The sequence below is a fragment of the Pseudopipra pipra genome, chromosome 16 (assembly GCF_036250125.1).
Source record: "Pseudopipra pipra isolate bDixPip1 chromosome 16, bDixPip1.hap1, whole genome shotgun sequence".
Taxonomy (NCBI): Eukaryota; Metazoa; Chordata; class Aves; order Passeriformes; family Pipridae; genus Pseudopipra; species Pseudopipra pipra.
Genome location: NC_087564.1, coordinates 2,850,831 through 2,874,240, shown reverse-complemented (window position 1 = coordinate 2,874,240; position 23,410 = coordinate 2,850,831). Strand labels below are relative to the sequence as shown.

General features: G+C 48.1%; 1 protein-coding gene across 3 annotated transcripts in view; it reads left to right on the top strand.

The window, feature by feature from the left end:
- Positions 1 to 23,410, top strand: part of AXIN1 (axin 1) — an 85,347-nt gene that overhangs the window by 51,986 nt on the left and 9,951 nt on the right. For all 3 annotated transcript variants that reach the window (XM_064672655.1, XM_064672653.1, XM_064672654.1), the window contains 4 exons: positions 2,059 to 2,199; positions 8,994 to 9,090; positions 16,502 to 16,639; positions 21,533 to 22,086. In XM_064672655.1, coding sequence (XP_064528725.1) covers positions 2,059 to 2,199; positions 8,994 to 9,090; positions 16,502 to 16,639; positions 21,533 to 22,086 — 930 coding nt within the window. The remainder of the gene's footprint in view (positions 1 to 2,058; positions 2,200 to 8,993; positions 9,091 to 16,501; positions 16,640 to 21,532; positions 22,087 to 23,410) is intronic.

Here is a 23,410-nt window from a genome sequence, read left to right as displayed (position 1 = left end):
TTGGGTTTTCACTTATTATACCTTACTTTTTAGGTTGAACTTGTTCAAATTATTTCCAGTATTTGCCCTAGAAAGCCGTTCTGAAATCTGATGGAATATAGTAGTAAGTTTGCTCCAGTGCACATTGGCAGTGACAGGCAGAAAGTTTGTGTGCTGGAAGTTCTGTGGTGACTCACCATCCCAAGGCAGCTGTAAACCTTCATCCCCAACTGACTCTGTATTGCACCCGAGCATGGACAAACCTCACAAGGCTCTTTTTTCCTCAAACAGCCATGAATGCTCTCTGCACCAGGCAGCTGTGCTGAGCTTCATCATCCAAGGAGAGACAGCCTGGAGTTTTGTTTGATTTGTGGCAAACAAAATACTAGTTTTCTCTTTGTGAGAATAGGAGAGTAATTTGTTTCTAACTGATCCCATAATGGACCTGAAACAATATGATTCTTCTTAGTGGCCAGTGAGCATCCATGACTCCTTGAATTACAAGGAAAATAAGTTGTGTGTCAATGAGCCGAAGGGCAGGCGAATAGGAGCTGAGTGAGCAGTGTGTTGGCTGAAGGCTGTAGCCCTGTCCAGTTCAGGTTTTGAAATACTTTGGTATTGCTTCCCTCTTGCTACACTGTGTGCCATATTATACATCCAGCTTTCCAAAAACCTCCACCTTAAATGGGTTCTCCACCAGTCCCAGTTCATGTAGTGGCTGTCCTGCGTTTATACTCCGTACAAAGAGGCACAGACTGCCAGCTTTTCCCTTTGATGGTGTCTTCCTCACCTCTGGGCCTTCCATCTGTGCCTTTCTCATGGCTTTCCTTGCCTTATCTAAATGTAAACTCATAAGGGCAGGGGCTGTTTTCTGTTGTCTGTAGGACTTTGACCCCTGCAGTTCAGCCAGAACCGCTGTTCACGGCAGAACGGGGAAGCACATGTTGCGTGATGTGCCCTCCATGGAGATGTTTACTCAGGGCCCATTGCAAACCACATCAACCAGGTGCCAGTTACTGAGTTACTAAATAAAAGATCATGCTGATGAGCTTTGTGATCTGAATTAAAACAGGACGCTGATTTTCAGAGCTTGGAAAACCCAGGAATTCATCAACTCTTAAGATACCTTACAAATGCTGCTCTTCATGCAGAGGGGCAGGCAGGGAGAACAGGGGATTAAATGATGTTTGGTTGGTGTGAACATTTCAGCTTGTTCCTCCTTCTGGCAAATTGCAAAATGACTTGCAGTGAGAACAAGTTGCCTGCATGGCCTGTCAGTCCTGCAGGGTAGCAGAGCTGGCAGAGTTGGCAGGAGTAGCTTTTCTATGCCAGTGGCAGTCAGTGTGAAGGAGTTCTTGCCTCCTTGGTTCACAGGCTGCTTCACCATCAATGCAGGTCTCCTCCTGAGCCAGGAACTGAGCAAGGCAGCCTCTCTTCCTGACATTTTGCTGAAGAGGAGTCTGGCCTGAATGTGTGCTTGAATAACAAGGTTGTGTACAAACTAACCTCTGTAGATCCATGAGCAGATTAGATTGTCCGTTGGAAAAGTCAGTGTGATTACATGGTCCTTCCTGATGGAATTTGCAAGTATGTGGTGTACCTGAATGTGAGACTGGAGGTCAGCTTTAGGTGCTGTGTTGTGAGCAACAGCTTTTCCTTGTGCCACCTCCCTCCCTCGGCAAACGTGTTGGAGTAAAGAGGGATGTTAAAGTAAGCATGGAATGGGTGAGCTGTGCTATACATCCCTCCCTGTCGGAAGAGTCAAAACCTGTTCTGACTGAGAAAAATGCTGTCTTATTACCTAGGTATTGCTTTTAGATACTCATGTAATGGCAATGCTGAGCAGCTAGCCCATGTACACTCTAAATCGTGATGGAAACTGGAGTTCTTCCATGCAGTCTTGTTGCCTCCCTTCTTCATCTCTACCAGTATCATCTTCATTACACTATGAATTCCCCTTTTCTTCCATTATGAGTCGAATTTTTCATCGTTCTATCAGTGTAACTTAGTGTGAACACAGCCTGTTCTGTAGCCCGGCGCTGGTTGTGCCTTTCTAATGTGACTCTGGTTTTTTTGCAGGCATGGGTCGTGGAGAGAGCCTGTTAACCCTTACTATGTTAACACGGGCTACGCTTTGGCCCCGGCGACCAGTGCCAACGACAGCGAGCAGCAGAGCATGTCCAGCGACGCCGACACCATGTCGCTGACAGACAGCAGCGTGTGAGTACCTCCAGCCTGCTGGGACAGGGGCATGTCTGTGTCTTCAGCAGTGGTGCTGCTGTTGTGTTGGTCTGGGAGAGGCCTTGCCACAGCTGGGGTTCAGGGGACTGTCTGAACATGACCATTCTCACTTCTTCTTCAGCTGTTTTGTCGCTGTGGAGGCTGCAACACAAAATGCTCGCAGTGAACTAAAATAAATGATGCTCGGTGGGAGTTTCTGCAATGTTTCTTGCCAGGTGCAAGAAGAATTGGCTTTGTAGTAAGTGATTTGAGCTACAGTGTCTTCTGAATGTCAGACAGAGCTTTCTAATTGCCTGGGTACTTCTCTTGAGGTTTTATGCTGCCAAACTCGCAGAATCAGAGAATGGGTAAGGTTGGAAGAGACCACAATGGGTCAACCTCCCTGCTCAAGCAGGGTCATTCCAGAGCACATGGCACCAGATTGTGTCCAGACAGCTCTTGAATATCTCCAGTGAGGAGACTCCACACCCTCTCTGGACAATCTGTTCCAGTGCTTGGTCACCCTCACGGTACAGAAGTTCTTCCTCATATTCAAGTGGAACTTCTGTGCATCAGTTTCTGCCCATTGCCTCTTGTCCTATTGCTCAGCACCACAGAGCAGAGCCTGGTCTACCCTCTGACACCTCCCTGCAGACACTGACAGACATGGATGAGGTCCCCTCTGTGTCTCTTCTCAAGGCTGAGCAGCCCCAGCTCCCTCAGCTTTTCCTCACTGGAGAGATGCTCCAGTCCCTTCATCATCTTTATTGCCCTCCACTGGACTGGCTCCAGGAGCTCCACATCTCCAGAGACCAGAACTGGACACAGATTGTCTGGACTCCAGATGGAGTAACTGCTCTTCAGTAGGATTGTTGACTGACCAGTTCTAGTTCGTCTGGTGACCACTGTGCTTTAACACAACTTGTGCCAATAAGCCCCAGACAAATCTTTTCTGCTTTTTTCTCTTTCTGCCCCTCATGACAGCACTCTGTATCTCACCCACAAGACACCTGCCTTAAGGGTGGTCTGCAAAGGGAGAAAAAAGGGGTTTTGAGATTTCATTGTGACTGCATCTCTGTGATAGAAAAAAAAAGGATTTGGGGGAAAATATTCGCTGTTTGGTCTGTTTTTTAGTAGTGCAAATGCAAAGTGTCTTTCTGTAGAGTAGAAACCCTTTGATTCTTCAGGCGAAAGATGACAGGTTTACAGAATTAGGAGAGGGTTTTATTAATGGCAGTGCTGTAAACACAGAGTCCTCCAAGAGGCTCGTTTAGTGTCACTGTGAATGTCAGGAGCTGTCAGACCTTGTTGGAGAAACTTTCCAGCCTGTGCCATAGCAGTTGTTAATGGGTGTTGCCACAGTTCCCCACCTGCCCTCAGTTCATACCGTGGGACGGTGGTGAGGGGGTTTCTGTGTCTGGGGTGGTGAGTCAGGAATGTCTGTTTTTTCTCTGGCTCCACGGAGGCTTGGGACCGTGTAGGAGCAGCTGTGAGTCCATTCTGCACCCTGACACCAGCCCCTCGCTCCTTATCCATGTCATGCTGCAAAATGGAGGAGGCAGACCTTGTCCAAAGGGGCCTGGGAAGAGGAGGATGCCCCCAGGACACAACACTGTAGAGGGCCACTAATTAAAGGCTCCATTTGATACAAATCCAGCTGCTCTGCCACACTGTTCTGCAATTCTTCATATTCATCAATTTATATGGAGGAGTGCTCTGAAACTATCAGGGGTCTTGTAACTTCTTGCTATCAGGAGAGACAGATGTAAGAACTCTTCAAAATTAATTAGCTTTTAGCACTTCCTTTCCCACTTGTCCAGCAGGCTCATGGGGCTGCTCTGATGGTTATACCTGCGATAAGTTGTGATCATTTATGCCAGAGTTCTTCACTCTCCTAATTTTTATTTCAGTAGCCATAGTTTGTTTCTTTTACAGGCAGAATAATTTCTGATTGGCCATCCTATGCTCATTTTTCCTTTAGGCATTTTATTCCTCCTATGCCCTCCATAGTCTGCTTCTAGGACTTTAATTACCACCACTCCACGTGCTGCCTTCTGCTACTAATTAACCCAGTCTTAATGGTTCATTTTAAGTAACACCACAAGGGTAAACCTGTGATCTTTCTTTCGATGCATCTCAGACTGGATGCTTGCAGAATGATCCCCAAATTGGGATTCTGGATGTACAGCCTTGACCTTTGGCTTACAAAGGCTCTGCCTGTTTTCAGAGCACTTGCTCTTCATTACATGCTTTAAAACTCCAGCACCAGATTTTATTCGGTTCTTACATGGCATTGCTGAACCTATCTGCCTCCTGAGTTTCAAAGGAATTTTTGCAGAACTGCTCAAGGCAGCAAAAATGAAGAACAACCAGATGAAGTTAAAGAAGGGACTCCTGCTGCTTGACAAGACTTACATGTCTCCGTGCTTTGAATTTAGGCCTCCTCTGAGGAAAATGGCAATAAAAGCCTCGTTTGCTGATGAGTGAGGTTCTTCCCTCTGTGTGCTGTTTACATACAGCAGTCATGCTTAATAGTGAAGAAATCTGGCTTGTGCTCCAAGGCAGCACATGAGTGGGGTGTGATCCCAAGGCAAAGACCTGAGCGATGCTCTGCCTGTCTGGGCTCCTGAGCTGGGGCGAAGGGAGGCAGGCACAGACTTTTTGGGAGTACCCAGCCCACCAAAGGGGTTGTAAAGCTGTGATACCAGCTACAAACCTGAAAGACCAGCTTTCAACAGCATGTCTTTCTGGAAAATATTATTGGAATGGGTTGAATTTATATAACGAATGTGTTATCAGTCCCTGTTGGAGTACTTTGCTTTTTGAGTGGCTTAAAAAACATTGCTCTTAAACGCCTGCGTTCCGCTGATTATTTCTCAGTCTTCCTGTGTCATAGGAATTCCTCTGCCCTGGCAGGCAAAACAGCTCCAGTCCTCTCTGCTGAAACCTGTTTTTACAATCGGCAGGGCAGCTGTGTTGTTTTAGCTGGTCTGTGTGGAGGCAAGGTCTGGGGAGGACACGGCGAGAGGCTCCGGCGAGCTCTGGCCCGGCAGGTGGGGCCGAGCCGTTCACTGCTGCTGTTCAGTGGAGGGTCTTTGGGGCTCTGCCTCCCCCTGGGCTGCTCAGAGCCTGCCCCAGTCTTGCAGCAGCATTTCCAGCACAGTCCTAAACTGCTCTTGCTGTCTCAGGTAACCCTGCATGGGGATAGCATCTTTCCCAAGTGGAGGAGGCAGCCTGTGGGTAGAAGGGGATGTCACAACAGAGATGCTTGAGGCAAATTAAGGCAACTGTAGGTAGGAAGGCAACAGGAAGCAGCTGAAATGCATTAAATTGCCATATGATGTGATGTTCCAATTCAGATGCAGAAATGCCTTAGATCCATATCTATCTTGATTTCTGCAAGACCTTACAATGGTAAACAGGAGGTAATATCTCCTCTTTAGCCCTTTGTTGTGCTCCAGCTAAACAATACTCCTTCCTCTGGGTCTTATCATGTGTCCTGGCTTATCTTGGTTGGGAGAGAGCTTTGTCTTCCCCCAGGGCACTTGGGAAGCCCTTAGTGCCTATGGGCTTGGCCAGAGGGATGCTCCTTCCCCACTTCCAGTCAAACCTGCTCCAGAGTGAGGATGGCCATTCCCCAGAGCAAAGGGGGTTAGGACAGTAGTTATTCCTTCAAAGCCTTGTAAATTAACTGTTATTCCTTGGATGACTGGCTTTTGGCCAAAATGCCTGGTGATTTTCCCATGGGGCTGCTTTTATGTGAGAAAGGTCTCTCTCGTGACTGGAGGTGCTTTGGTAAGAGTAGTTGGTAGAAAATACCAGTTTCACTGTGGATTTGTTTCCTGTCTGTCCTGTGGCCAGTGGTCCAGAATTAAGCTGAGTTCTGCTGTATTTTAACAAGTTTAACAGCTTTTTAATTTAAAAGATCCCAAACGATGATTTCCAATGTTAGGTGTAATGGTTGGGTTTGGAGGGTGTCTACAGAGGAGCAAAGGCAGCTCTTAGAAGAGTCCAGCTGCAGAGCCACAGCCAGACTTCCCTGCTCACCAGAGGCTCTTGCCAGATCAGTTTGGAGAGGGGAGGAAGCCTCCACATTTCCCCAACAGCAAACCAATTGCATTATCATTAAATAAATGATAGAAATACTCTTCTTCCCCCCTTGCACTTCAGCACTGAGTTTTCTGGTGCTAAAGAAAATCACGTGGTGAAACAAGGAAAAACAGTTTGAGAAAGTTTTATTTTAAAAGTAGATGTACTCTAAAAAAGTTTTGATTTTTTTTATATATATATATATATTATTTCTCTCTATCTATTGAAAATATCTCAAAGCAAGCTACCTGACAAAAGGAAAACAAAAGTACGGTATTGGTTTTCCTTGCTTTCCCCCCATCTATTGAATACGGTTTTGTTGGGATAAAATTAAAGTGCTTATCTTTGAATTTGCTTCCTCTGGTTGAGTTGGCACAGTACATTGAACGAAGGAATGTTCCAAGTTCAGAGGTGGCATTGGGGAATCTAGTTAAAATGACATCAAAGGCAGCACAGCGGGGCTGAACATGTGTTTGAAGCCGGATAGATTAGAGGCCATTATCAGCCTTTCGCTACTGTGCTGGGAACAAAAGTCGCTCTTTCCGCTGGGACTGCTGCTGGGGAGAATTAAAAAAAAAAAGGGAGAGAGAGAAAGAAAGAAAAATTGCACTTTCTAACATAATGCCGCTTTCCCCGCGAATGGCCGCGCGGCTTTAGCGTGCGAGTTGTGTTCTGGCGCCCGGGTTTTGTGCAGTGGTTAAGCTGAAATGTTGTCTATTGATGCCGACCAGCGATGGCTAAAATAATCCCCCTGGCTTTTGTTTCTCCTCTAAAAACTGCCAGTTGTTTTGTTGCCATTAATCCAGAAAGAGCCCCTTCGCGATGCGGTGAAACTCTGTAACCGTTGTGAGTCCTAAGTTCAGATGGAGCTTTGTCATTAAAGAGAATGAGGCCTGATGAACACTGCAGTAACCCCTGTTGGTGCAGTAACCCCTGGTGGTACAGCAGCGTGTGGGGAAATTGCCGTGCTCCTGAGCCATGTCACTCTGGGCACAGGGAAGGTGGTGCTCCCAACATGCTCTTCCTCCTCTCGCATTACCTGCAGCCACTCTCCAGAGCTGTAATTAGCCTGGCTCATTTTCTGTTCTCTCATTTGTCTTCCTACTAAAAAGCAGTTGTCATTAATCACGGGTTTTATTTTGTTTTAATGGCATTTCATTCTGAATGCCTGGGTTGCTGCATGAAAATATATTCTGCTCATGTAATTTGGTGGCGACTCTGCCCACACCAACATTTCCAGGGAGAGCCAGCACGATGGGAATGGGAATGAGAGCTGATGGTGGCCATCCTCACACAGGCTGCTGCTTGAAACTCAGTAGGTTTGCAGGCGAAACACCGCAGTAGATTGTCTTTCTCTTGCCAAATGGCATCTTGACTTTAAAAATGTGCTGGTGAAACTGTTTGGTTTTTTTTGAGAAGCAGCTGGGCAGGGGGGTAGGTGCTAAGGATATTTGGCTTGTTCAAATATCTTGTTGTTGTGAGATGTGTGGGGACTGGCTGGTTTGCACAGCTCAGAGGGGTGCAGGGTTGGCAGGAGACAATGCCTGTACATGGAAGTTATTTGGTACCTGGGATTTACCAAATCCCTCCATTCGTTTCCACCCACTCCTGTGGCACTACACTACCATTTCAGGCAGTTTCTTCTGCTGAATCAGAGATGTGAAAAATAAAAAAGGAAAGCTCCAAATCACCAAGCTCCAGGCTGGCATTTGGGTTTGCATTTGTTGATTTTTCCCCAAATAGCCCAATGTCACCAATGATGTGTCCTCTCATAACTGGGGTCCACTCACATTTTTGTCCCGGGGTGTGAGCAGAGTGGTGTCAATGGTGAGAACAAAAATGTGTTTCTTTCCTTTGCCTGAAATCACACTCATCCAGTGATGCTTTGCCTTTTGGGGTGCTTAGCAAAGCCTGGTGCCTCCAACCCGCTGACACCCTGTTGCTGGGACCCATGAGCCATGGACCACACTCCCAGTCTGTCAGGACCGAGGATTGTGGCCAGCAGTGTCTCCTTCCCCTGCAGAGACCTCCCTCACCTGCTTTTTCAGCACAGGCACAAACCCAAACAGAGGTGGTTCAGTTGGGCATCCCTTCCTAACCTTGTCCAGCCTCCTCTGGGGAGAGGGCTGGGTTCTTCCCCACAGTAACTTCAGTATCAAGCCCATAATTTCAGACTGAGCTAGAGCTTGCCTTGGGAGCAGTGGAGCCTACCCTTTTGCTTTGATAAGCCATTTGAGAAGCTGTCACACTCTCTTAAAAATATATACCTTGTTCCCTGACCAAGTTCCCCTTGGAGTAGATGCTCACTGAGCTCCCACTCCTCCTTCTCCCCCCTCTCCTAGCCTGCCCTGTGGTTTAATGTGTACATTACAGGCTCTTTATAGAAAGCAACCAACTATAAAAGGTACCAGGATGCAGTCCAAGTCCTTCTCCCTGCCCTCTGCCTTGGGCAGCAGTTGCAGGAGTTCTGCCTTGCTCTGCTCCTGGTGGATGCCGTGTAAGTGCCCCCGGCCCCCAGGGCCAGAGTGTCATTGGTGTGGGCACCTGGACAAGCATCGTTCCCCACACAGATTCCTCTTGCTCTTGGCCTTCCTCAAACATAAAGGTGTTTCCTACCTGCCACTCTGTGTCAGCGAGGTGTGAGTGACAGAAATGTGTTGGAGAAAGGCACTAAAGCAGGGCCTGTTGTTGTTTTGTTCCGGCAGAGATGGGATCCCACCGTACAGACTCCGAAAGCAGCATCGCAGAGAGATGCAAGAAAGTGCCAAAGCAAATGGACGCGTGCCACTACCTCACATTCCTGTAAGTAGCACTATCTCCTTCCCAGAGGTAAATATGCAAAATATGTGAGATCTGGAGTGGGCAGTTGCTCTGCTTGTGCTGGAGTTTAACCCCCTTTAGCACTGTATTAATTTTAAGGTGGATAAACAACGTGCTAAGAAAGGACTTTGGGAGCCTTCTGCCAAACTCACCATGCAGGGCTGCCCAAAACGCAGCCTTTTTCTTCACCATTCAGGCAGTAACTGGCTGTTTCTCCTGGATGAGAATGGCAGCACTGGCTGGCATTTACCTGCAAGCAGGGTACGTGCCCTTGGGTGAACTGGAGGTGTTTGTGGAAGGTGTAGGAGGCTGTTGGCCATGGAGGCTGATGTAGGTCTCAGCCAAGGTCAGTTGGGGAGAAATGCAACAGTCCCCAGCAGTATTTCTGCCCTGAGCAGCCAAAGGGAGCTGTAACCTGTTCTCAAGGACTCAGGAAAGCTCACCTGGGGTTACAAGGCAGGAGAGCAAAGAAGGTGCAGGCCTAAGTATCTCATTTGTCTGACACTTGGTTGCTCCAGGTAAGCAAACAGCTTTTGGAAGATGAGCACGACTGCCAGGGCTCTGCATCCCCATCTGCGGCTGTGCTTGTTACTGTTTTCTTTTTGTGGGAAGTTACAGGTGACATTTAATATCTAGTAGGGAATAGAGGTGCTTCTTTCCCCTTTGGACAGCTGGACTCCAGCACAAATCAAATAGGGAGAAAAAAAGCTTCCATCTGCTTTTTCCAGAAGTGCCTTCAAACTTGACGCAGCTGTTCTCATCCTGCCTGCTCAAAGCAGCACAATACCAGCAGAAATACACCCTTGTTTTAATCTGATTTAAAAAAAAAAACCACCACACCAAAACCACCACTCTTTGTTTTGCCTTTTAAATTAGATTATTTTCCTTAGATTTAAGAGGGTCTCCTGTGCTTTGATCACTGGGTTGACAATAAAAGCCCTGGCTGTGGACGCTCATAGCCATCCTTGCTCAGTCACCTCTCTTTTCACACAGTTGCTTTCACAGTGTGGTTGCTGTTGAAAAGGCTGGCTGGGTGCCTTTTTATTTCACTTGATGCCATTTTTACTGTAAGCATGGCTTTGTTAGAGTTGAAGTTTGAAAGCTTGGCCTTTATTTTTTGTTGTTATTGTTGTTGCTGTTCCCCAACAGTGGGAACTACTGAGTGAATATTCTCCGACTTCAAAGCTTGTCAGTGGCTTTACCTTTTGGATAAAAATAATAGTGGCTTTCTGTTGATGGTGTGCACTGGCAATGCCTCGATGAACTGCAGGTTATAAACTCAGAGTTTGGAGCATTAAATATGTATAGTGAGCTCTGCTTTAACGAACTTCCATCTGCCAAACATTTCTTTTGTTGAACTGAATAAGTGTCATTCCAGCAGCAGTTCCTTGCAGGCTAATTAGTTTTACTTAGCATTAAATTTTATCGACCTTTTTGGAAACCAGTTTAAAAAGGGAGGGGGGGGAAACAAGGTTTAAATTGGCCACCTGCTGCTTATAAATTTTCATATTATCCTATTTACCTACACACTCTTTTAGAATTACATATTCTTCCTAAACTACACACAGATGCTTCAACAAGGATTTTTCTGTGAAACATCCACTGTTCCCATTAGGTTCTGCACTGTAATTTTAAGTCCCAGGGAAAAAGGCATCTTGACACATATTTATATGGGAGCAGAGGACTGAGAAGTCGAGTTAGTTCTAGTCTTTCTCCAGGGAATAAAAGTTTACTTCAGACACTCTGGCACCTCCTGCCAGCCAATTACTGACACAGAATTGGCATCGACTTCAGAGAGGCACTGCTCTGCCCTTGCTTATCAATCAGCCAAGAAAGGAGAAGGTAATTAGACAATGTGTTTTGACAACACCAGTGTGAAATGTTATAAAGTTACTCTTTAAAATTCACCTCTAACTACACGCTGATTGAATTAAAGGGCCCCAATTAGCAAGGAGCCATGCAAATGTTCCTTCAAGTGTTGCTTTCTGAAGCGGGTGGTTGGGCTGTCTCACAGCCCGTGGCTAAAGCAGGCTGGACCCGGGGCTTAACTGCTTTTTAACGTGTGGCAGTGACGAAATCACAACCTTTGAGTGAAGGTCTTTATGGACTCATATCTACCCAGTGTAGGCAGAGTCCATGCTGATAGTGCCTGCAGAATGCACGGCATGTTTTCCTACTGATAATAGAGAACCTCCTACTTCCGAAAGTCATTTCAGGAGTCCTTACTGTTCCCTGACAAATGACTTACGGGGCTATTATGCAAAATTCTGAAAGGACTTCTCTTGCTTTTAATAGCAGCCCTTGTAGTGAGGTCCAGCAGCTATAAACTGCAGTGATTACATGTTCATAGGAGACTGCTCACCGGTTCCAGCAGCCGTGCTGCCTCCAAGTAACAACAGCATGTGCTGGGTATGTAGGATGCCCTGCTCTGCAGCAGGAGTTGTGTGAATGGCTGTGATCTGCATCTTCCACGCTTACCAGCTCACATCTTCCACACTTACCAACTCACCAGTGCTCTAAGTTTGGAAAAGTTGTGTTCTGTGAAGTGGCTCTCTGCCCAGGAATGCAGTGGGTGCCTGTTTTGTGCCTCTGGCAGGAACCCATTACGCAGTGAGTGAGTGTTGCTTTCATGTGGTTTTCCATCTCTTGGATTTAAGCAGAGTCTTGGAGCACCAAGGAAGGAAAGAGCAAGCAAATTCTCAAAGGAAGGGAGAAAGCCCAGAGAATGTAGAGCTGTACCTGTAAATACCCTGTATTTACCCCGGCTCTGGCATTCATCCATTCCCAGGAGAGGATGGGAGATCCTCCTTTTCCACAGCAAACTCAGAAAATCCATCCTCAAGCATTAAGACTTGGGTTTGGTTGGTTTAACTGCAAGAAGAAGCCATTTTGTGATGCTGTTGCTGTAGCTTGATCATTGGGCGGGAGCTCTCCTGTCCTGCCTCACAATCAAGGATCCTGCAAGGTGGCTTCTGTAGTGTTCCTGAGAAGGTTGTGAGCGACCACTCTGCTGTGCTGCACAAGTGGGGAGCACACAGGAGGAGCCTGGTCTCGTGCTGCCTGGATAACTACAGCTAAATGAGATTTCTGCTCCTGCGAGTTGGGAACCTGCTTGGAATTCTCACTGGCTGTTTTATGCCATTTCCCTCAAATGCCTTGCAGCAGTGGGACTCCTTGCTAATCCCTGAATGCTGCTAAAGTGGATGCTGAAATCCAGGTAACCATGAGCTCTGCCACAAGTGTTTCTGGTATGGGAACACCATTTATCCCTTAAAAACGTACGTCACAGAGGAATGTATCAATCTAAGAGATAAGGAGGTTCAGAAGTTCTTTGCTTGTGTCTTCTCTACCCTGCTGTCTTTTCATTTCCAAGACTGACTTGTGATCCAACATCAGCCCCTCAGGCATCATGGAGGTATCAAACCTCCTGTAGAAGAGGGAGATTTACCAGCACAGAATTCCTTGGCCTGTTCAGATCTGTGAGAAATGGTTCAGCCCAACCCATGGGTCCTGGGGGTGGTGAGGGACCTCTACCCAATATAATTTTGGAAGTCTGCCTGTTCTGTCTCAGAGCAGTTGAGGTTGACTCTTCCCGAAGGGAACCTGCAAACCACAGTGAGATTCTTCCCTTTCAGCCTTTTCACATAGAGATCATGGCAGAACCACACATTTTGGGTGCCGGTGTGTTCTGATGTGCAACTTGGTCCTCAAACCTCAGTTTCTCAGGGAGGGTGAAATCCATCAAAACCCAGACTTGGATCTACCTCATGGAGCAAAATCCATGCAATTCCCACTCCATCAGCTCCAAGAAAAGAAGGAGAAAATGTGAGAGCTAAGTGGAACTACTGGAGACCTGGGGTCTCTCACATGTTCTTAACAGGCTACTTCTTCCCTAAGGTACCAGAGCTTGAGGCACTTCATGTGCCAAGGATGTTGTTCTGGTGATAGGTACTCCTTCTTCAGAGCTGTCACGAGGAAAGATTGCTCCATCCAGACCAGTTCAAGCAATTTGTTTCTTGGCAGTCCACCTGGCATTCAGCCTCCCATCCGTTGTCCTGTGCAGCCTCCCCATCTCAGTGTGGTTTGGTTCTGGACAGTGGCATTAAATAGAAGTAGGTAGATCATTAAATAAAACAATAGGGAAAACAGCTGTAAATAAGCAGTTCTTTAAAACTGAGTATTTCCTTTCTGAATTGTTGATTCAGGATGTCCAGAGATCTCATTCTGGTACAGACTGGAGGGCTTGATCCTCCTAAACCTTGCTGCATCCTTGACTTGGAACAAAAGCATTTGGAGCCCTTCTGATTTCAGAAGAATAAACAGCCTATTTACGACTCCCTTGGCAGGACTCTGTATGCCCATGGGAATCTGGAGGCAGGTTCAAAATCCTGAAGCCCTGAAGGATCCTGCTCTGGGCACATGCTCAGCCTGGCTGGTTGTTGATGGAGCGTGTCTCCCATGTCTCCCTTCTGAAGTCAGGCCTGTCTTTTGATAAAAGTTTCAAGCACTTTGTTGTCTTTTTGAACCAGGTCAGTGCAATCCATATTTGCTGTCCAGGGAGACAGAGAGAGCACTCAGCAATTTTCTATATTGTTTCAGTGCAGGGAATTTGCATCCATTATTCTGCAATACTGTTAGTTTTGGGGAAGTCTCTGTGGCTCATCCTTAGAGCTAGGGATAAATGGCGATGTTCAGAGCATCCTTCTTGCTTCCCAGCTCTCTGAGCCACCCTTAAGAGTACCCACCAGGACAATGTAGGGCACATACAACTGGTATCTGTGGGGTGAAGTGAGGTTCATTCCAGCTGCACTGAACTTGGATGCTCAGGGAGACCCTTGCAGAGATGGCTGCACAGAGGGGGCTGCATTTGCACCCTCCAACAAGCTGCTGAGGCCCTTGTAAGCTGTTGTGCTGAGTGGGAAGCTCCAAGGACAGGGCAGTGGGTTTTGCAGGTGCAGCAGCTTTTTTGAAGGCAGAGGGAAATTAGTTCATCCTAAAGATTCTTGGGTTCGATTATTGTAATTTCTGTAGTTGAGCTTCAGTCATCTCCAGCCTTTGAGAGCCTGTGGATAAAAATGCTGAGGTATTTGTTGTAAAAGACCAGAATCATCTCATCTTGAGTTCCCTGGATACAGCAGTGATTCCAGATGTCTTCAGATCCTCGTCAGAGACAGAGCTGTGGTCCTTAATCATTGCTGGGCCTGCAGGGAAGCATCTTCCTGTGACAGGACTTGCATACTCAGGTTTCCAAACAGCCTTTGCACCCACTCTTGCCGGAGGCTCAGGAGAGACTTTGGTTTGGGATGCTGCATTGCATCAGGGGCAATGAAATTAAAGAGGAATCCTTTCCCAGTTGTGCCTCTCTGTGGTAGCTGCAACAGGGAGACCTGAGACTGTAACTGCTGAGCTCGGAGCTGCCTCTCATTAGGCTCATTAAGTGTCTAACGGAGCAGGGCTTGGTGCTGCTGTCGTATAAACAACCGCAGGGAGAGTTGGCATGTCTGGCAGGAGAGAAGGAGCACGTCACCCCACAGGCTGTGACTTGTCAGGCAAGAGAGGGATTTCCCTCCTTGGGAACTGCTGGTGCAGCCTCACAAGGTGGATAGAGGTGGTCATGGATTTGGGGGTTCTGAAGAAAGCAGCTCCCTTAGCCCGAAGTGCTCCCCAGGCTGTACCGGGGAACAGAGAGAGATCACTTGGATCCTGGAAGCTCCTCAGGGAGTAACAGAGCAGGAACCAGTTCTGCCACATCTTCCCCCGTGCTGGGCCACGTCTGGGGCCCTTTTCTGGACAACACAAAGATGAAGGGTGCTGCTTCGGCCCCTGTGCCAGCATTTCAAGGCTAAACATTTTTGTTGGTGAAAATCTTCATCTGCGATTTTGGGGTTTTTTTAATTTGATTTGCAGGACTGGAGGTCCTGGTGGCAGCAAAGATGTCTTCCCAGGGTGGGAGCCACCTGGTAGCTCACACGTGCTGTGCCCTCTCCAGTGGCTCCATATATGGATGAAGGGATGGCTGGTGGAGGCTGCTTCCAGCTCAGATGGGTCACTGGGACTGAGATTTGCTGGGCAGGGTCAGGAAGACCAATTCCTCTTGGCAAACAAAACAAGCAGTGCTTTAATTGGGACCTCTGCAACCCAGCTGGGGTGTCATGAAAGATGCCTTCAGCTCCTTGGTGCCATCAGTGGGTACTTACTGCTGCTGGTTTTCTTCCCTGCCTTCCACTCAGCCGCTGGCAGAGACAGCAAAGCCAAGACAATTTGCATATTTCTGTCAGGTTTTGAGGCAAAGCAGTATTTTAGTCTTTTGCTTTGATCTTTTGGCTGGTCTGGGATAAATTCGGTTGGTCTCTCATCCTCCTTTAAAGTTTTCAAGCCCCGTGTCTGCTTCTGATACTGCATTTGTTCTCTTGCTGTGAATTATGTCTTCACATTTAGTTTTATCTCTGGTCCTATAGAGTGTATATTTCTCTCATGTTGGTATTGAAACATTTGAATGCAGGGTTTTGTGCTGCTGAATTTTCCAACTATTTTTCCTCCAAATTAAATTTTTATCTCTGCTGTGTCATTTCATTGTTTCTAATATTTTAACAAAATAGTGCAGAAGGGATGAAAATGAGGGGGGAAATACAGCAGCTGATAGCTTCATACTTCACAAACTTCTTATCCCAGAGCTCAGGAATTTCGGGACGAAGTAACTCAGCATAAGGAATCAAAAATGCCCTTGAACTGCCATAAATATTCATTTATTCACCCAGAGCAAGCAGTAAAATGGCATCTGTGCTTGTAATGGTGCTGTATTGATAAAGCCAGCAGGGAATCGTTGCATGGCTCTGAAGAGCTGAGATGCAATCCTGCAGGATCCTCCAGGAGGAGAGGATGCTTTGTGGGAATAGGGGCTGTTTGGCAGAGGTTGACTGGCATACACTGATCCTCCTGGGATAAGCTGAGTAAGTGTGTACCAGAGTCCTCCTTCCTATCCAAGTGAAAGCATAACTGCTATGAACAGGATTTTTGAGTGGTTGAGAGGTCTGTACATCTTTTTCCCACCCTTTGAGACCAGGATATTCCTGTTGACCCTGTGTGCATTGGGAGAAAACCAAGCACATCCATCCCTAAGTGGAATTTGGTGCCAAAAAAACTTGTTGAATTGTGGCTCCAGAAAGCCTTTCCCTTACGTGGGGAGGTGTGTGGAGCTGGTGCCAGCCAGGGAGCTCGTGGAGGTGGCTCAGATTCCAGCCCCCAGGTCCTGGGCTGCACCTCAGTGCCTGCCAGCCTGTCCTCCCTCCACTCCCCACCGGAACGACCGGCATTTCCAGTTATCAAAGCCTTCCAAAGAAACGTGTGATTTTTCAGGCATCTTGTGCTAACCCCTGGTGTGCTCTCCCTGCAGCGTACGTACCGAATGCCAAAGGATATCCACGTGGAACCAGAGAAGTTTGCTGCAGAACTGATCAATCGTCTGGAGGAAGTACAGAAGGAACGTGAAGCGGAGGAGAAATTAGAGGAGCGCCTGAAACGCGTTCGAGCGGTCAGTAACCTTCCTGCCTCCTCTGCCAGCCTGGCAGGCTACTTTGTACCACAGGGAGCTTTCAGCTGCTGTGAAAGCAACTGGAGTGACCAGTTGGCTCCACTGCCACGGCCAGCACTTGCATGGGGCTCTTGGAGGCTCCCGTTGCCCCAGGAGCTTTCACGGTGCTGTCCCTCTGTCCATGCAGGGCTGTGTGAGCTCCAGTGCTCCCTCCCTGTGTAAGATACAGCCATGGCACAGCAGTGCCCACTTCTGCCATAAGTTAGGGGCTATGGATGCTCTCCATCACCTTCTTTGGCACCTTGACTCTCCTGACTTTGTGAGCAGTCCCTCCCATGCTAGGATGGGGACTGTGTAGCAGGGGTTCACCTCTCCCTGGTTCACCTTTCCCTATTTCCTCCACAAATGGTAACCAGAGGGCGGGTGAATGTTGTGCTTGGAGGTGTTTGTCTGCTATCAGGCTGTTTCTTCCACAACCAAAAGGGTTCTGCCTCTCAGTGTCTAACACATCCCTAGAAAACTTGGAATTGATCCGATGTGTCTCCTGGGTAGAGAAACACATTGACTGCACAGGGGTGGCTGGGGATACCCAGCCAGTGGCACTGAGTGCTGTGAGCTCTGGTACTTCTGGGGCCCTTCAGAGCTTGAGGACTTGTTAGGTGAACCATGGGAAGTGTTCAAGGCCTTAAGCTCCACAACAAGCTCCAGAAGGTGAAGAGTGAGGTGCTGGTCATGTGGTATTACCTGTGCAAGACCCCTGTTCAGCAGTATTCACACCATATTTTTTCTTCTGAGACACTCCATCTTGTGCTGGGGATTACAGGAGAGATTTCAGAGGACGCTGTGGTGTTATTGAATGTCACTGGTGTCAGTGTAACTGCAGCCCTGTGTGATGAAATTGTGGGTCTCTGCAGTTAATAGCTGCCATGGCCCTGAGGCAAAGGTTCTGTGCTCAGTAACCTGCAGCTCTCCCTTAAAGCAGAGGTGTTGGTGCCTGGCTTGGTTGGCTCTGTGCTTTCAGGGAAGTTGAGCCCCTGGGACTTCAGGAAAGAACCTTCAGGCCATTGGAGTATGTTAAAATGTTCATCTAGTAGCTCTTTAAACAGAAAAGAGCTGTAGGTTGTGGTGTTCGCTTTAAATCCCATCTGCATTTCAAATGCAGAGAACTGAGGAAGGCAGAAGGATCTGTAAGGCCCCCTCCAGCTCCAGGCATCTCCCCATCCAACAAGCTCCCCATCCAGTAAGAACAGGCCACAGAGGTGCTGTTTTGTGATTAGATTCCTGTTCTTCTGGAATTGCACTATTGTCCTGTCTGGTGACTGTTGCTTTCTAGACAAAGCCAATGTAACCAGCAGCATTTTCTGCTAAGCCCTAGAGCTCTCTTTCTCTTCATCCCATGGCTCTGTTGCAGCCCCCACCTGTACTGAACTACAGTATTCCAGCCCTCTTCCTCCTTGAAGAAGCTGCCAGTAGCAATACCATAAAATCAGCAAATACCTATGTGCCAGAGAATATATTTGAGTCTGTTTAAACACATTTTCGTGTGCCTTAATCTATTTTTAAGCCCAGGACTCCCACTAATGCTATATATTAAACCTCTTTGCTGTCTCCAGAATGTATTTCATTGACTGGCTGGCATCTGGCATTAGCCATTCAGGAAAAACTCAGAGTAAGCAATTGTAGCTTTTTTAGGTCAGCACTTAAGGTGCAGGAGCTGCTGGTATCAGCAAGAGGGAGAGCTGGAATCCTGATAGATCATGGGGCTTTTTTCTATGACCTGAACACCAGAATACAGGGTAACCTCTTCGTGGGTCTGCATGGCTCACTGCACAGCAGCACAGGGAAAACCACGAGTGTTAGTCACACCAGGTAGTTATCAGCTTAGCAGAGAGGCTGGAAATATTTTGCAAAAGCTAGGAAGAAAGAATTTTTCTCCTCCATACTGAGCTGCCTGCAGGTTCCCTTTCAAAGCCACATCATGCAGTAACATCGAGAGGAGGCATCTGATTTTGAAACCAAATGCCTTTTACTGAAAAGTATGACAGATTTCTGTTTTACCAAAAAACCAAACTCTGAATTAATTAATTACTCCGAGCAGTGTGAGAGAGGATTAGAGGATATTGTTTTTTCCCATATTATTGAGACAATTCAGCCTCACGTCCATGCAGGGAAGCTGCAGTATCATGTACAGATCAGTATCAGATCATGCTCTGTCTGAACTGAGCACATGGAAAACAAGCCAGGGGAAGCAAAGCCACTGCTGAGATTCTCACTATTTGAATATAAAACATTGCCTGGCTAGAGAGGGAAATGGTTTGCATGATGATAGAACAGGCACTGGTGCTTAGCAGAGCTGCTTTGCCTTTCCAACCAGCAGCAGGTTGGGAATGGGTGGGACTGGCAGAAGGCAGAGGGGGTTTGCAGCGAGGTATTGCTTGCCTATAGCTCATCAGTGCAGCTCTCAGCCTCCTAATTCAAAGGGAAGGGCACCCCCAGCCTTGCTGGAGAGTAAAAATAGCTCAGCAGACAGTCAGCAAAGTTGGAGCTGCGTCTCTGGCTGCCGCTGCCTTGGGAGCTGCTGGAAGAGCTTTCTGGCAATATTATGTCAACAAAGCACCATCTAGTGGTTATGGGACCCGGGGTTCCCCACCCTCCCCGAGGCTCTGCTCACTGCCAGGCTGTGCCCAGCTCACCTCCAAGCTTTGCCCAGCTCATTGCCAGGCTTTGCCCAGCTCTGTTCCAGGCTCTGCCCAGCTCACCACAGTGAAATGCCAAAACACAGCTCCAGAGCCCACACCACACATGTAGTTTTTTCACTGCAGACTGAGCAGGTGAAAAGATTTCAGCACAACTGATACCTGTAGCCTTGACTGGAACCTTTGCCCAGCTCAAGGAGACATGACAGCTTGGGACAGGCACCCCAACTCCTTCATTACTGCCATTGTCTCGCTGTTGGGGCTCTCCTACCTGATGTGAGGCTGAGGCCAGTGCTGGGGGTGGTCCCCAGGGCCTGCTTGCACATCACCCACCCCAGCACCACCTGCTCCTGCCTGTGGTCCTGCTTGGGGTCCAGATCTGCTCAGTGACACAAATGAGCAGAGCGAAGGTGAACTGAGAGAGCCAAGGCATCCCTTCCCTCCCCTTAGCCCACCCTGAACTCAGTCTTGAAGCAAAAATCCACATAGAGAATGCAGTTCCAGGCAGCCAGAGGATTTCCCAAATTCCAGACACCCATTTGGATGGACCACCCTCATGCCATCCTGCTCTGGTGTGACAGCACTGCCAGAGCTCTGGCTCTGAGCAGGAAGGTCATGCTGCTGTTCCTCAGGGAATGTTAGTTGGTGTTTGAAACCTGAGAGGTACCAACCCCAAAAACCTCCCAAGTGCTGAGCATATATTTGGGTTATCATAAACTGCTAACAAATGCTCATCCCAGTGGCAGGGGTTTAGTCAGGACAGACTTCCTCATTTCTTGTCCTGAGCTCAGTGTCCAGGGCAGGCTGCAGTGGCTGTAGATGAAAGGTGCCTCTGAAGTTCTTCAAAGTGATCTGTTGGAAGGTGATGTGTCCCCTCCAGACACCAGCATCATGTCACACCCCAGGCTTGCAGCACCCACACCTTTGGCACTTTCAAAGCCTGCCATTGTCTCTGCTCCAGGTCTGAACCCCCAGGTGTGACAGTGGGAGGAAGTCTGTTATTTACTTTCTTGTGTGGTTGGCAGCTGAAACTTTGAAGCTGGTTAGCAAGTGATGGATGATGGCATCTGACAGGCAAAGCTGATGGGAGTCAGTGTTTTCCAGCAGATGCATTTGTCTGGCAGGGCAGAGATACCCTGTGCTGCAACTGACTTCTTTACTGTGCCAAAGGAGGAAAAGAGAGCAGGATTAAAGGGCTCGCTGGAATCCTGCTTATGTAATTAAAACAAATAGGAATCCTGACTTCCAATAAAGAAACTTCATAAATATCTGAGTTTATGTTGGAGCGTAAAGTAGTTCGTCAGCATCAAAACTGTGGCTGTCAGCATGGAGGAGTTTAATTCTTCCTGGCAAGGACTTAAGAGTCTCTAACAGCGTGTCCTAGACCAGCGTGAACTGCAAGAACAAGCAGTTACTTCCAACCCATTTCTTTATCTGCGTGAAGTGTTTCACTCCAGCCTTAGCATGCCCGGGAGAGATCAATGTTTGATTTTCAAAACCGTTCATGCAGCTGTCGACCTTCACTTGCCCCCTCCTGTTGCAGCCCACTCTTGGCTTTGCCTTGTGAAATAGTCATTTGGGTGAGAACCCCCCCCCCCCCCGATCTCACCTGACTCAGAACTGATTTGCCACATATCCTGTAGCTCTGAGTTTATCTGATGTGCTTTGAAGCAGTGCCTTACCAAAGGCACATGGGAAGTCACAAGTGCAGTGCAGTAACTTGTGTTTCCGCTGCTGGTTGTTACAGAACCACCTTCAGGGGACTTGGAGAGGTTTTTAGTAAGGTTCTGCCTGCTCTTGTTCCTGATTGAGTTGTTAGGCTGGTCAGAAAGCTGTGTCTGTATCCCTGGTTGTGATGTGTGGGCTGCCTGTCAGAGCTCACCTCAGTCTCCTTGGGGAGTGCGTGGAGAATGTTGCTAATGATGGTTCAGAAGGCAGGTACAGAGACCTGAGCTGCTCTGCTCAGTGACAGCCAGACTGCAGAGGCTTGGCTTGAGCACTGGAAGTTTTCTGTCAGTCTGGGACAGGTCTCCCAAGGGGTGGTGGATCTCCATCTTGAAGGTTTTCAAGATCTGGCTGGATTAAACCAGGCCTAACCCGAGGGTTGGCAGCAGTCCTGCTCCAAGTAGAAGGTGGGACTAGAGACCCCTTCCACCACACTGCTGTCATTCTCTGATTGTCCCTGTGTTTCTTGCAGGAGGAAGAAGGTGAGGATGCAGATATCTCTTCTGGTCCCTCGGTCATTAGCCACAAGATGCCTTCCGCCCAAGCCTTCCATCACTTTGCTCCTCGTTACGCTGAGATGGGCTGTGCTGGGGTGCAGATGAGAGATGCCCACGAGGAAAACCCCGAAAGCATCCTGGATGAACACGTGCAGCGTGTGATGAAAACACCAGGCTGCCAGTCCCCAGGACCCGGCCGTCACTCTCCTAAACCACGGTCCCCGGAAAGCGGCCACTTAGGAAAGGTGTCAGGGACACTGGGAACAATTCCTCCAGGGCATGGCAAGCACGCAACAAAATCAGGAATGAAGCAGGATGCAGCTAACTTGTACCACCATAAACATGTCTACCACCACATCCATCACCACAGCATGATGAAACCAAAAGAGCAGATCGAGGCCGAGGCCACGCAGCGGGTGCAGAACAGCTTTGCTTGGAATGTAGATTCACATAACTATGCAACAAAGTCAAGAAACTACAGTGAAAACTTGGGCATGGCCCCTGTCCCCATGGACTCTTTAGGCTACAGGTGAGTCAAGGAACATCCAACGGGATTCCCAAAGCCATGGCTTCTCTAGGGAGGCTGTAGCATGTAGATGAAACAGTGTTTGAACCACATGTTTTTGGGGAAACCTTATGCTGGGACATGGTTTGAGGGCCTTCCACTGCTCATACCCTTCAGAAATGTATATGCCCCTATAACCCTTATGAGACCCGTTTTTATCTCTGTGATCTCGTGCTGAAAGACACCTTCTAACCAGGATTTTTAGTGGCCTGGTTATAAAGTAGGTTTTCTGCTCCTTAAAGCAGTGGAGGTGCTTAGAAATTGCAGGTGCTGGTCTGCTTCTCCATGGACCGGGAGCTGCATGTTAGGGCTGTGTCTCAAGGTTTGGGTAACAGAAACAGGTTTCTTAAGGTGTTTATGAGAGGACAAACCCCCCTCCTTATTGCAAGGCCTAACCCCTTCCCCAGAAGGGCCCCCTTCTCCTCCCAACAAAGCACTGAGTGCTGCAGTGCTGCCATGGCAGCCTGTCCCAAGGGGATGTTCTCCAGGCTAGGGCAACCTCTGCCCAGAAAAGCCATTTTGCTGCTTTATGGACTGCTGTCCATTTTCCCTTGGCTGTTTGAATTCTTCCATCCCCTCCATGCTGCAGGGAGAGGGCAAAGCTCCTCTGCTGCAGCAGATTTTGCTGGTCTTGTTACTGTATGACTGCAAAGGTGGGAGTGAAGCTCAGGGCTGCCCAGGATGAGGGATGGGGATGGAGCAGCCACAGGGGAAAGCTGTGCTCACTCTGAGTGTGTTTGGCTCCCCAAAGCTGTGGATTTGGGGTGTTATGAAGGCAGGAGGCTGGGTCTGCAGCAGACAGGACCAGCTTTCCAGGCTGGCAGGAGGGAGGCAGAGTGCAGAGGCTCTCCAGGAGGGAGAAGCAGTTAAATCTGCCCTGTTTCAGTGGGGAAAGGGTTGTTGCTTCATCAGAGTTGAACATGGCCATGCTGGACCAAAGCAAAGCCCCATCTAGACAAAAGACTTCCTCCTAGCAGCAACTACAGCATATATTTAATGGGATTGTAATAGGACAAACTCAGAGTTGTCCTTCCTCTGGCACAAACTCCCAGTTCCTGGCAGTCCTTAGATTAGGAGCTTCACAGGACCAGGGTTTGCATCCAAATGGTCTTGTTTGGCAGCCTGCAGTCTCTTGTGATTTCTCTGGCTCCTTGTTGAACCCATCTGGGTTGCTGTCCCCCCAGCCCCTCACGATTGTGTCTGTGGGTTGATGACAACCTGCAGAAAAAGGCTTATTTTTTTTGTTTGCACTGAACCTGCTGCTACAGAGTTTCATTTGGTACCCACT